The sequence below is a fragment of the Rosa rugosa genome, chromosome 6 (assembly GCF_958449725.1).
Source record: "Rosa rugosa chromosome 6, drRosRugo1.1, whole genome shotgun sequence".
Taxonomy (NCBI): domain Eukaryota; kingdom Viridiplantae; phylum Streptophyta; class Magnoliopsida; order Rosales; family Rosaceae; genus Rosa; species Rosa rugosa.
In genome coordinates, this window is record NC_084825.1 from 42,776,926 (window position 1) to 42,790,846 (window position 13,921).

The 13,921-nt window shown below is 37.8% G+C and overlaps 3 protein-coding genes across 3 annotated transcripts; 1 reads left to right on the plus strand and 2 right to left on the minus strand.

The window, feature by feature from the left end:
• Positions 1-970: 970 nt before the first annotated feature.
• Positions 971-1,884, plus strand: LOC133716814 (DNA topoisomerase 6 subunit A-like). Its single transcript, XM_062143470.1, has 2 exons — positions 971-1,203; positions 1,428-1,884. Exons 1-2 carry the CDS (start codon positions 971-973, stop codon positions 1,882-1,884), a joined length of 690 nt encoding a protein of 229 aa, XP_061999454.1.
• A 5,058-nt stretch (positions 1,885-6,942) lies between these two features.
• On the minus strand, positions 6,943-7,849 carry LOC133716815 (F-box/LRR-repeat protein At3g26922-like). Its single transcript, XM_062143471.1, has 2 exons — positions 7,820-7,849; positions 6,943-7,722 (listed from the first exon to the last, which is right to left on the minus strand). The coding sequence occupies exons 1-2, from the start codon at positions 7,847-7,849 to the stop codon at positions 6,943-6,945; spliced, it is 810 nt and encodes a 269-aa protein (XP_061999455.1).
• Positions 7,850-8,616: 767 nt separating this feature from the next.
• On the minus strand, positions 8,617-12,865 carry LOC133713646 (BTB/POZ domain-containing protein At5g03250-like). Its single transcript, XM_062139681.1, has 4 exons — positions 12,505-12,865; positions 11,263-11,332; positions 9,705-10,928; positions 8,617-9,171 (listed from the first exon to the last, which is right to left on the minus strand). Exons 1-4 carry the CDS (start codon positions 12,561-12,563, stop codon positions 8,626-8,628), a joined length of 1,899 nt encoding a protein of 632 aa, XP_061995665.1. The 5' UTR covers positions 12,564-12,865; the 3' UTR covers positions 8,617-8,625.
• Between the last annotated feature and the right edge of the window lie 1,056 nt (positions 12,866-13,921).

A 13,921-nucleotide genomic window follows, 5' to 3' on the forward strand; every position in this document is an offset into this window, starting at 1 on the left:
TAAATTACATTATTACTTGAGAAAGACTAATGGTTTGCTTGATTCCCTTGTTTTTCAAAGCGTAATGAGTCTTGCATGTTAAATTTATATCTGAGAAGGATAAACTGCATAGTTAGGATATAAGATCTTTACCCGAGAGGGAGAGCATCATACACTTAAGGAAAACTATGGTCTAGAGTACCTGAGAAGGACTTAGATACGAGAATTATCATCTAGAGAAACAAAAGAATATGTTAATTGCATTGAAACATAAATAGGATTGTTAGTGGTTGATTCGAAAACCCTAGGTTTATCATTATTTGTTTGTTTCTTTAATTCTCAAATTATTTGTTTATTGAAAAAACCCAAAAATCAATATCTTCTTTAGTTTGATTGTTTATGTGTTTTTGTGTTTGGATTAATTAGGTTAGGATTTAAATTGATTATCAATCCTCAGTTGGAACGACCTCGTACTTGCACACTATACTAACGACGATTCGTGCGCTTGCGAGTTTTAATTAAAATTTCACAACATTTAGGTATTCTGCTGGAGTAGAATTTTAACCTAAAATTAGCTAAATATTAAATTTATTTTGAAATAAGTAGTTTGTTGGAGATGCCCTTATGGCTAAGAAAACATTCAAAGATTCACATATAAGTGATTAACCCATTTTTTTTATTCCAAATAGTACCTCAAGTATTGCGTTGTTACCAAATATAATACTTATGTTCTTCTCAAAAAAAAAAAAAATATAATACTTATGTTACTTTCCCATTAAAATCATCTGCGTTACATGTATTTTTTTTTTATAAAAACTCCAAATTATACCCAACTATTGCAAAATGTTATTTTTGATACTCATAATTTTTTTGTTATTATTATTATTATTATTTTTACCCAAATGGTACCTCAAGGAGAGTTAAACGAGTTACCCCGCCCCTCTCCCTCTGTCATTCTTAGATCTTGGAAGCCAACATGTTGGCCGGAGACATGGAGAGGTTGTACCTATCTGACGGCGAATCTTACGAAGGAGTCGAAGACGATGAAGATGGCATGGAGTCTGACACTGAATCTTTCGACGAAGTCGAAGACAGTCATGGAGGCGCGCGTGCACGCAGTAGTATGGAGGCTACCATTCAGAAAATTAAAAACGACAAAGAACAAGCCTATGCTCTTAAGGAGAGTCTTGATTCTGATGAGGCCATTATTGGAAGGCTCAACAAGTTTGCTGCTTCTCCCTCCTAACTACCAAGCCAGATCTCGTGTGATGGCACCTCCTTTGGTACTGTATATGGGAGGCTTGATTTCGTATATGATGGGATGAAGATGAATTGTCGGACATCTAGGGTTACCATCCCCCACGACCTTAATATGGTTAGTGAAATAAATAGTGATGCATTGTTCATCTTGTTGATTGACCATCCTCTAATGCTTATATACTGGAAAGAGAGGCTCGGTTTGCAGAGCGCTTTCCATGCATCATTGTGTTTATCAATCAAGTACATGGACAGCCTGCTAACACTACGGGGCTTTTCTTGATGGAGATGAAGATGAAGTTTCCGAACATGCCGATGCTGGCTCTTGTTAATTCTAGTCCAGAAGGAGTGAAGATGTTACCTTCACTCGAGGGACATGTCAAGTGGTTAGGAATCAGAAGGGACGATTTTGCCAAATATAAAATACCTACCAATGTCGACACGCCACTGACTGAAGTTGACATCAAGTTGGCGAGACATCTCTTGCAGGAAGAACGTGTCCAAAAGAATCCGGTATTGCGTGATGAGCTGAATCACATGGTAGCCACGGAGAGTATGGTAGAATCTGATGCTGTGCTAGCTTTGGGGGCACCCTTCTTGTATCAGGTTTATTTACCACTCAAACTTCAGTATATGGATTGGCAATGAGTTAACGTATTTGAGGTAAGTCACCCCCACATTCTATATCTCCGGCTATCATATATTAGGCTTAAGAATTGATTGCTTAGACTTTTTGGCTAATACTCTTCAGAATTGATCGCTTTTATTTGCCTTGTTCTTGTTTTGTATGGAGCAAATACAATGGGAAAAATTGAAAAACTATAGTTTCTTGTTTCCTAAAGCTGTGATTGTCTACAAGTACACAAGAAAGTGTCTTTTATATATGTACCCTGCTTGATTTTCCAATCTTCGTCCTTACGAATTAAACACGAGTGTTCTTTAGGAATGATATGAAACACTGCATATCCTAATTCTAAAAACTTGTCTTTGTGTCCACCAAGGTTCCTTTTTTTTTATTTTTTTATTTTCCTATTCTCTCTTTATTATGTTAAAGCAGTTAAGTTTGATTGACAATTGTGTTCAAACATTGCGATGGATGCCTAATTATTTGCATGGAACAATAGATTGATACTAGTGCTGATAAGATCCTCTGGTCCAGTGTTTTCTGTTTTCTTAGTTTTGGAACTACAGATTGTGTCATAATGCATATCTAATATACTAAGATACAAATTTATAGATAGATGGATAATGTACATTGATATCCGGATTCACCGAGGACAAGGAGTTTGCTGTTGAATGAAGAATGTCTCAATACAATAGGAGAACACAATATTTCATTATCTCAGAAAACATTCGCTTCTGCCATTCTGCTAGTAACAAAAACACACACGGGCAAGAATAAAGTTATTTAGACCACTCAATTTCTCATTATGTCATCTTTAAGTATTCTGTCTTTGGCTTGTTTGAATTTGTTAGTATTCTGTGTATGTGGTATTGGACATCTAAATCTTTTCTTTAATTAGAAGAAATATATGAGGTCTAGTCTATGAGGTTGAACGGGGTTAAAGATAAAACTATACCCTGGGGGTTCTGATTTGCAAGCTAGACGAGCTTTTAACACTGAAAGAATGCTTTGACATAATTTCAAGACCAAGGTTTCTTGCAGTTTGATTGCCTCGCCTGTTCTGAGCTCACATTCTGGTTTATGTTCAGTAGTTTTGTCTCTAATACTTTTGAAGGATTGTATTGCTCAAGTTTACCCTATGCTTGTAAAGTACACTCCTCTGTCTTTGGCTTGGCTGGACATTGATTGATTATTCTCAAATTTAAAACATAACTCTCCAGAAAGTTCCTCAAATTGGGCGTTTGAGAGTTAAAATTTGATATACATTTGGTATATCGTCTCTATCAGAGATTTAGTACACACTAGGCATTAGATTTGCCAAATGAATATCCATGGGTGCCGATTAGTATTGTTAACTAATCGGAAGAAACCCTTTATGGCTCTGTCCCTCCTCCTAGGGAGAAAACAATGGAAGATTGATAGTAACTGGGTAATCGTCCTATTGTTTAGGTTATGGTGGCCAATCCCCCAAGAATGTGTAATGTTGTCTAACAAATTGAACATGCAAGCACTTGATTCTTTCAATAAGGTGCAATATTGTAGCTTAGAGCTCCCCTAATATGCTAGTATGCAGATTGCTGATGCAAGAATTTGTAATAGATGATAGTTTACTTTGGAATTTAGTATAGAAAAAACCACTTAAGGTGCTTGAATGATCATGCGATTGGTTTCCTTAAGTTATAGCTTCCTAATTAGCTAGCTATATTCTAAAATTACGAACATTTTTAAAACCTAGTCTTTCATGAAACATTGTGTGTTGCAGAAAACTATTCATACTGTTTGACATGCTGTTGAATGAAGAATGTCTTGACTCTTGATACAATAGGAGAACACAATAATTCATTATCTCAGAAAACACTCTGCTAGTTATAAACACACAGACGGCAAAAATAGTCATTTAGACAACCCAGTTTCTCATTGTGTCGTATTGATATATCAGCAGGAGTAAACTATCTTCTATTACAATTTACAAACTCAATTTTTGCATCAGTATTCTCCACACTAGCATGGAGTCACAGAGGACGTTATTCCAAAAAGTAGACATATTAAGGACTCGCTTGGCTTGCTCTAAGCCATCGCATTGCACCTAAAGTGATTGCACATTGGTAACTTGTGCTTCACAACAAAACCAATTAGTATTGGTTCTAGTGACACAAATCCTTAACAAACACACAAGAAAGGTCACTTTCCTGCAGAGATTTAGATTTTGATACCATGATAAACTGATAAAGGAATCTAAGCTTTACAAGAAAAACTAATTGATAATGGTTGGAGTTGCCCAAATCCTTATAAAAATATTTGCAAGGTGTGGGATTCACATTCTCAACATATGCAACATTACACATTCTTCCAAAACAAGATAGTTATCAAAGACGATTATTAGAGCATGAACCCTTACAAGTTACAACATCCAGCCAAGCCATGGAGGCTGTGCTGAAAGCTTGTGTAGCTTTTCAGTAAGAACCCCCAGATTATACATACATAGCTTGACTAGACCTCATAGATTTCTTCCAAAGAAAAGATTTAGGTGTCCAATACCACATACACAGAATACTAACAATTTCAATGAGTACACATAACAATAACAGATCAAGAAGTTCATCATTTACCCTCACCAGATTATATCTCTGTCATCTAATCTCATCACAACTCGTCCTCCTCCTTGTTGGACTTTCCTCACTCTCCGTCTTCCTCCTCCGACATGCAAGACTAGTCGCCCTCCAGACAAGATCCTTTGCCCTCCTCCTCCTCCTCCCTGTCCAACTCTAGAACCCTCACACATAAACCTAGGAATACTAGCAGCAAGCTCGGCTATTTCCTCATCCCCCTCATCGAAACCACTAGACTCCCTAACATCCAAAAGTTGAAGGTCCTTGCAGCCTTGCAATATAGTAACAAGGCCCTGCCTGCCAATTCTGGCCATCCTCAACCACAAGTACTTAATATTCGGCACAAACTTGACAATGGCCGATGCCGCCTTCTTCCCAATATCGGCATCACAGACATTCAACCCACAGAAACTCTTGCATTTCTTACTCACATGTTCAAGTACTTGTTCTAAAGCATAAGACTGATAAGAGCCGGTAGGCAGCTTAAGAAACTTGACGTTTCCCATGCTACGATCAATCACAAACTTGAAAAAACTAGCGGTGGAGAAATCCCGCAAATCAAGTTGAAATTCAATTGCAAATCTTTTTCTTACGAAGTACTCAAATCTATCCTCTTCATCTTCAACATCATAACCGGAAAGATCATCAGTCGCATTAACGTCGAAAGAATCCGTACCTGGGACATCGTCTGGTACAATGAGGCGTTGCCAGCAAGCTGGATCGCGGCTCGATCTGTACCATGACTTGCAGACGAAAGGGACAGAGACTAGAAGTGACCCAGTTCCCACTCTTTCGAAAACGTTGACCAAACAGTCCGGGTTCAAGTCCTCCCATCTAATTCGATCATCACCGCTGATCCTCTGGGGATTGGAACTGAGATCTTCTCCGTCTGATTCCATGGTGGGGTTTTGGTCTTCCGGGGGGGGGTTTGCAGACATAGCTAAGCCCATCTCCAATAAGAGAAGAGGAGGGGCCAAAATCAGATCTCTAGCTCTTTTTATGAACACTCCAAGAACAAAATGGGTCAGGTCCAAAATGGCACCCCACACCCACAGAAGCTTTCCTTTCTGAGTCTCTCTCTTTGAAAAAGGAAACTCTCATTGTGGTCAATAAAAGCTCCTGTTCCTGTCTGATTATTTTGGTCAGTAAACTACAATCTTACCCTACCCTTGAGGGCCTTAACCACACTATATATAAACCCCAATATAAATTTACAAAAAAAAAAAAAGCAATCTTCTGACAAAATATACATCACATGAACAGTTGTTATCCAAATACTTGGCATCAGATTCCGTTACATGTCAATCACGGTTGGGAATGTGAGGCTAGTATATGTGTTCGGCTTTGAGCCTAACTTGTATCACCTTTTTCGGTGGCCATTTGGTCGTGTGCTTCCGGTGTTTGTGCCCAATATGCATATGGTATGAACAGCATAGTTGGTTGAACAAAATGTTTTTAACTAGATTGACAGTTTTGCATCAAAATCTAATCGGGTCATTTTTTTAGAGTTGTTTCCATGAGGTATCAATATATATTATTTTCAGTGGCAGTAGACAAGTTAGTTTACAACAACATGGAGTAAGATCAACTCTGTCTGTTGGGAGCTAGATTATAATAGAGAGTTGGCTAATATAGTGATGCATCAATGCATTATGGAGTAATACATGATTAGCAGCTGTTGCATCTTAATTATTTATTGGTCAAGATGCTGGATTTTATGAATGTGGCTGGTATGAAGTGACCGAAAATTAGGCATGTTGCATCTTAAAGATCCTAACTATTTCATTTTGAACGAGTCTTCTTGCGATGCATTTGCTAGTTTTGGTCAGTAATTTGGACAAAAAAGCAGCACCAAATACCAAGGCAAAACTCTAACCACGAAGGTCTATTGTCACAAACTCAAAATCTCTAGTTATAGTTCCTATCAAAATGGAATCAGCTTAAGTGATGAAATGGAACAGCATTTGAATCAATGAATTGGTCAGAGATTACCCTATTTCTATGAAATTATCAGTACATGCACAGCCAACAATATGCTTGTAAAGAACAGTTACCATCGCCACTGTGTCATCCAATTTACATGATTATAAGATGATGAGCATTACCAAATGCTCCGGCTAAGAATGTAAAAAGGTTGCCATTTATCCAGATTTATAGACATAATTACAATCAGCATGACGTATAGAAATAGCTGTGATCAATTGGCCAAAGCCGCAAAACACCATTTACATATATCTCAGGAAGATTAGATATAGGCATGATGAAGATACTATCTACACATTATGTCTTGTATCAAATCAAATTGAGTATCTGAGTCTAAGACCTCGGTCTAATAAAAAGTTCCACACCTATAATCTGACTTAGACTTACTTGGTCCTGGGGGAAGGGTACTTCACAACTGTCCTCTCAGTCAAAAACAGTAGTTTTAAAGCCATCAACACTAGGCCTTCTGCCCTTTGAGCAAATCTTCACTCATATAGAATATAATAGATCAAGATTTTCAAGCTTTGGGGCATCAACATATAACTGAGGCCCCGGAGTATTATCTGATACTATTTTCAACCGCTTCAGCTCAGGCGCAGAGACCTTGAAATTAAACGCAGCAACTCCTAAAATATGTACGCGCAGATTAACAAGCTTAGGGCAGAAAGAAAAGAGCTTTTCCATTTCGTGCTCAACAGGATCTCTAACTGTAATTTTGAGGGACTCGAGACTGGGGAAACACCCGGATGTAGGAGGATCAAAAGTAATATACCTACCAATGAAGCGCAAAGTCAAAATCCGCAGTGTTTTGCATGTAAAAACACTTCGAGGCATTTGAATACTAGTCCCCGCTATATATTCAAGTCGGAGTGCAACCACATTGCGCCTAACAGCAGTGCAAATCCAATCGGCAGTGCTAGGATTATGACGAAAATGAGCCTTGTTAAAAAGAAGAGTGAACTTCTGGATATCTGATGAGTCTCGAGAAAGAAGTACACGATTAACAAACCTGGTAAACCGATCACGGTCACTGTGAGCAGTCCTAAAATAATCGTTACCCTCATCAAAGTCTAAATTTTGAATAGAAGTCCACTGGTTGTTCCATCTTCTAGACAAAACGGTGGTCCTCACGGCATCTAATGTTGGAAGTGAGGAAAGTATGTGACTAATAAGTGCATCTGGCAATGCACTGATGCTATCGACATATAACTGAGGCCCCGGAGTATTATCTGATACTATTTTCAACCGCTTCAGCTCAGGCGCAGAGACCTTGAAATTTGAATTGGATGGACAAAACTGATTACTTGGTCAGAATATATAGGGGATTAATTTCAGAGATAATTCTAAGCTTAGTAACTGCACGTACATGCATTATATCGAAAACCCCAAGAGTCATACGGGTGATCAATAAACATTAACCATATGCATGTGATAAATACCAAGTACATGAATCTAATAAAAGTATATGCTTATTATTCCAACATCCCTTAAGATTTAAGAATAACTCATGCATCTACAAAATTGTATATGGCTTTCTCATTTTTATAGTTATTCACATTTGACAATAATAACAAACTAGGAATTGGACGGATGATCTTTTATATACATAGAGGCTAAACTGTTTTTTAACTTCATCACCATTTTCTCACCAGCACAATACCTTTTACCTTTGACTTTGTGCCTTTACGTTTCCCCCTACCTAGGTTTTTGGTCAGTAATATACGCTCTTACGACCAAGCTGTATAATCCCCATTAATCCATTATGAAGTTACAAAGAACAAAGCTCAGGAGAAAATATTGACATTCATTTCAAGAAAATGAAGATACTAATTAACTTATAAATATTATGTCTTGTGTCACATTGGATTGGTTGGGTGTATAGCCCCTAGTCAGAATTTTGCTGTGCAAGGAGAAAATCACCTAGAGTAACCTAGTCATAATTCAATTGAAAGATGAAGTTCCCGGGGTGACCTGTGCAACAGATACAATCTGGATGATAAAGACCGGTGCAACTCGTAAGGAATTCGTTACGACTTACGAGAGAGGTGATAAAATAACCATTTATGATATAATCACAACTTCACAAGACAGCCTACAGCAGCGTTAACTAGGTTCTCAAAGGAAACCAAAGAGGGTAAGAAAAATGGAAATGAACAAGAGCTGGGAAGGTTTCTAATCTCTTAATTCTTTATTTTCGTAATTTTCTTTTCCATTCATAAGTGGCCCTATTGATGTTGGTAATTCTTCTGAACCATTGCAGCTAGGCTTTGATGGTTTCTTAGCATCAGGCTTTGACTTGAGCCTCAAACCAAACTTTTTCAAGAAGGAATTCCAACTCCCTTTTGTCTTCACCAGCTTCTCAATCTCTTGTTTCATGCTCAAGCATTCCTTCTCAAGCTCAGAAACCCGCTCTTTCATGTCCTCAACTGCTACAACACGATCCAGTCGTCTGGTGCCAGCTTGAGCAGGTGCTTCATTTCTAACAAGCGCAAGATTTCCACTCAGATTCTGTGAGTTCTCAAGGTTGTCAGATACAAAGAACCAACCGGCAACTGAAGTCCGTAACCGAAGCTGTTCAAAGAATAGAACTTGGACAATGACACGGAGTGGTAACCTCTCATTCTGGGCTGCATGTGTGCTGGCTTCCAATGAGAGCTTCTGGCAGTTCATGAGCCTGCAGATTTGCTCCTTCTCAGAGTCTGTTAGCCAGGGATGGGCCTGAACTTGATCGACAATGCAAGCATTGAAACTTTAAATCAGAACTCGATGTTTTAAGTGATGAAGAAATATGACAAATTCTAATGGCCGCAATATCTATAATGCAATTATCTTATTGAGAACTCTTGATTATTTAGGAAAGTTTCAAGCTTTCTGTAGCTTTCTGACCAGATGGTTTCTTTTTCCAAGTGTTTTGACTAATGTATATCAATTAGTAACTACAGTGATATTTTTATTGCCGCTTCTCTAAGACTTGCATAAAACTGTGCAAGTGGATATAGCTTTTGACAATCCTAAATATTAGTAGGTTAGAAAAATTCAAAAAACAAGCAAGAGAAAGAACTATCAAATACTATAGGGTGATTCTCATCCATATTCTGGAATATAGATCATTTCAACTGTGTTACCTTGTAGGACTCTGAGGCACTACTATATTATAGGAAATGCTTCCAAGTTGCAGAAGCAAGTCCTTTAACCAGATATTCCATAATCATGATCATAAAAAAAGGAAAGATTAGTAGGGAAATATTTACCTTGAGGTATATGTCGATAGAACGGTAAAGTCCATCGTCTAATGGTCTTGCATATTCAGGGATAAGAGCAGCTAGTGACTGAAACTTCTGTAACTTCAAGTTAACATCAGGTGCCACCTCAGCAAGATAGCCATCCACAAGATGAGCCACCATCGTCATTCGAGTCAGCGCATGAGACCCATCACTCAACTGGCCTTCATCAACTATACAGTTAGAAGAATAATCAATTGAATCGCGATCCATTAGCATGAAGTGATCGAGAATCCGCTGAACACAATCAATATCATAGAGGGTCTCCACTGTGTAACCCATGTTTGGTATCAGGAGATCTTCAAGAGCTGCTTGTTCCAACTGGGCCCCAACTCGCTTTTCCAAATTCTCTCGACATGATGGGCTAGCATGCAAAATCATAGATGTCCGCAGAAGCCTAAGCAGGAAGTTGGTTGATGTAACGCCCTTCTGATCAGGTAGTAATTCCACTATCTCCTCAAGAAGATTCCTTTGATCTACATCAGATGGGGCAGAAACAGTTGATGCTGGGGCAGCACGGTTTCCATTTAGGAAACTAGATTGCCTGCCCAACAAGGAAAGATGCTTCTTTGCATAGTGCATAATTGAACCAGCAACCTTCTCTAGATTCATACCACCTGATTCAACAGCCCGAATCAGCCTTTTATAAAAAGGCAATTTCAGGAAGGAGACTTCCTCAAACCACCAATCTTCATTAACTGGATGTGGTTTGGCAGTAGTGCTTATTCCATTCCAGAATGCCACGCCTTCTGGGCTCTTCACTGCACCTTTACCCGACATAGGCCAACTGAATAAACTCGGATCAGCACTAGCTGTCATTGCCAATGAATTGATGCATCTTGAAACAATATGAAGCTCTTCTGCATGAGGCAAGACTTCTTCACAGGTTTCAAGTACTTTAATTGAGTCAGTCCAATTGCCAAGTATATCATTTAGAAAATCTTCTGCTTGCCTGATGAGATTTCCTTCTCCATAGTCTTCATTCATGCGAAGATACTCAGCTGCACACCTCACAATAACTACATTCAGGGCATTGAGTTCAAATCTTACACCATAACAGAATTTGGCAACAAGCAAGAAGGCTTTGGCTCCACCAGGAATGTCGTGCAGTTGCAAACTACATTTGTACTCATCCTCACTAGGAAATTCTGCAATAATGTCTTCTAATAATCCACTTCTTGATAGCAATGGAAACTGGTAGATATATAGAAAAGATGTGAAAAAAGAAAAGGGTAAATAAATATATAAATCAGATGAGAGAGAGTGAGAGTTATAACAAATCATTGAGCAGCGACAAAAATACAACTAAATAAATGGTCAGGCATAATATATTAGTTGCGAAGCAGATGACAAGCACTCTGTTTGTTTGCCTCTCTACACAGTAGAGTAGTGAGCTATTTACTTCACACTTCACCAAACATTGTGTGCCTTACTGCTTCTCAGATCATACTGTCCACATATTTGTGTCGAGTTCATTGTGAGAAACAAAATAACAACACAATTTTAAGCTTGACAAAGTAAAGTTCACCTTGTGGAGATGGAAGGACGTCTCCTCAACTTCAACAATGACATCACTTGAAAGTCCAGTTGAGCAAAGCCTGCCAAAGAGAATATCAATTGTTCCACGATACAAACCAAAATTTCTTTCTTAAGACACTTGGTATATTAAATGTAAGTGTACGACAAGGAATGTGCAAACATTGACATCGTTAAATTTACAACAATCAAAGTTGTCTAGCAAGATAGCTTTTATGTTTTCACATCAGTCTTGTAGCAAATCAGCAGAATACAGATTTTCTTATCTGTTCTCACTTTCGTTAAATTTTGAGAGATCTCTTTCTCTGCATGGTAGTTAATTTTATGATTCGAGGATAGTCCATCTCACCATGTAGCTCGATGAATACCTGAAGTTCATTTGTATCCAAAGGGCTACACATTTTACTCGGAAAACCAAAGGAAGGTCATTAAGGGTCCCAAAAGTAAAAAAGAGGACAACTTGGGTGTACAGATTTTCATGAAACATATCACTTCATGAGGCGGCAGAAGTCGCAACAGGATGTGAGCAATCTTTTACAGCACAGGGCGCACAATTGATTACCTCGAAAGCAATCATGCCACAAAACCCTTTAACAGTTTAACTAAAGTCCAATCCAAACCAGATCAAAGAATCAGTTGAAAGTACATTATGAGTGACTATCCTCTTAAGATGAACAGTTTCCGATGTTCCTTGATTTGAAAGTTTGTGGGAAGATACTATACACCAAAATATGAGTACATAAAGAACTGACAACACAGACACTTTCTTGTTCCATGGATATAAGTTGCAATGTGGAACTCTACGTAGCTCTTCAGTTCATAAACTATGTATTGCATACTAAACACCAACAAGAATACAAAAAATCATCAAATGAATGGCAGTTCAAAATGTCTCTCTATGAACTAAATCATAAACACACGTCTCTTATGATCTTATCCACATTGCATCATTGATATTCTACTATGTGCCCAGATCATATCAGTTAATCATTCACACTGCAACTTCTTATAAGAAATTAAGTAAAGAAATAAGGCTTTCCAGATGATCCATAGGTAAAGACTAAGACCCAATTGAGTAATCTCCTAAACAAACTAAACCAAGAAACCACAATCCAAAAGTGAACATTCAAAACAAACCCTTTTACTCTCTTCCCAATTACATGATAAACCCAACATTCCAAAATCACAATGTAAATCATTGCAAGCATAAATCATTGTAAGCAAAATTACTCACCAAGTTTGGCCATCAAGATGAAAGACCTCGGATTTCGATCCCAGCTTCAGGCACGCCATTTCTAACTCTCTCGCTCACTCAGTCTCTGTCATCCAATATCATTTCAGCTTGAAACGTATGATGAAATGTACGAGAAAGAAACTGACTAAATAGATAGCCAGAAAATTGTGATAAAGATGAGAAAGGCAGTGACTGAGAAATGGGCTCTCTCTCTCTCTCTCTCTCTCTCTCTCTCTCTCTCTCTGTGGTCCCGAGTCCAAAGGAGAAGAAGATCTAATTCAGTTCCTGCTGTTACGCAAACAGCCTCTTTGTTTGGTGATTCCTCTAGAAACTTTATATTTTTCTCATATATTTACTTTTTCGTAACTTCCAACGTTTGACGAACAGAGAGATCAGTCAGTACTATATAGCCGACTTTATGAACTCAATTTAATAACGTTATATGGTGCTTGAAATTCTCTTTGTCAGTTTGTTGTGTGTACTTTAGGGGACGGCATACAACGTGACTAGTCTCTTTGCCTTTGTACTTAGGGTGACGAAGTTTCTAACATTAAATTGTGATTGTGATGTGTTTCTTGATTACTAAATTTGTGAGGGACTTTTCCCATGCCTCAAAGGATTGGAATGTGTTGCTATCAAGGAAAAAGAAAATCTTGTTATGAATTTGATGTGGATGGAGACATGAAGTCCCTCTCCAATAATTATGTTGTAGAGCTCTTCCTAGATATGCATATAGAGGCACACTATATATGTTTATATATCATTGCTAGAACAATATTCTGGTTGGACCCAAATCTAGTGTTGTAAACAGGTCTTTACCTAATTGAATCCCATTATTCAAAGCTAGCTAGAGACTCACATCTTTATCACCCTTTATCTTAATAAAGAATTTCGAGACAAGTCTAGCTTTACATAAAGCTTATTCTTTACAATGGAGACTCTGTAATCTTAGTGGCCAAGTACATTTTGAAGGCCATGACACAAACTCATTCCTAATTTATGAATCCTCTTACTCAAAGCGTCACTTGTCATTTGTCAAAGGAGTTTTGTTATCATAGGACTAAGACAACATCTTCGACTCGATCTTGAGCTACCATAATCCTAATCCATTTTACACACATTGGAAAATGTTAATAACACCATTTATTCAGAGCGCAACTATCTTTTCTTTTTGGGTAAGCCTCTCCAATGTCGTTTTACTTTATTACTACCTGTCACATGGTATTACTCAAATTGTCGATGTGACCTTGATTTTGAGCTTAGTAGTAAAAGTAGAAAAATGAAAAAGGTATCCAAAAAAAATCTAATCTTGTTGGATAATCATATATGTAATCTCCATGACTTTTTTCTCCAACATTTATTATTTATCATTCCCCTAAAAGTTATGGAAATTACAAGATTAATTTTTCTACATTTT

What these genes read in the sequence shown, in the direction of transcription:
- LOC133716814 (XM_062143470.1), top strand. Translation starts at nt 971, where the DNA reads ATGGAGAGGTTGTACCTATCTGACGGCGAATCTTACGAAGGAGTCGAA. An exon ending in ATTATTGGAAGGCTCAACAA is followed by an intron (nt 1,204 to 1,427) that starts GTTTGCTGCTTC and finishes TATACTGGAAAG; the next exon opens with AGAGGCTCGGTTTGCAGAGC.
- LOC133716815 (XM_062143471.1), bottom strand. Translation starts at nt 7,849, where the DNA reads ATGACTCTTGGGGTTTTCGATATAATGCAT. An exon ending in GGGTTTTCGATATAATGCAT is followed by an intron (nt 7,723 to 7,819) that starts GTACGTGCAGTT and finishes TCAAATTTCAAG; the next exon opens with GTCTCTGCGCCTGAGCTGAA.
- LOC133713646 (XM_062139681.1), bottom strand. Translation starts at nt 12,563, where the DNA reads ATGGCGTGCCTGAAGCTGGGATCGAAATCCGAGGTCTTTCATCTTGAT. An exon ending in CGTCCTTCCATCTCCACAAG is followed by an intron (nt 10,929 to 11,262) that starts GTGAACTTTACT and finishes TATATCTACCAG; the next exon opens with TTTCCATTGCTATCAAGAAG. An exon ending in CTATCGACATATACCTCAAG is followed by an intron (nt 9,172 to 9,704) that starts GTAAATATTTCC and finishes GATCAAGTTCAG; the next exon opens with GCCCATCCCTGGCTAACAGA.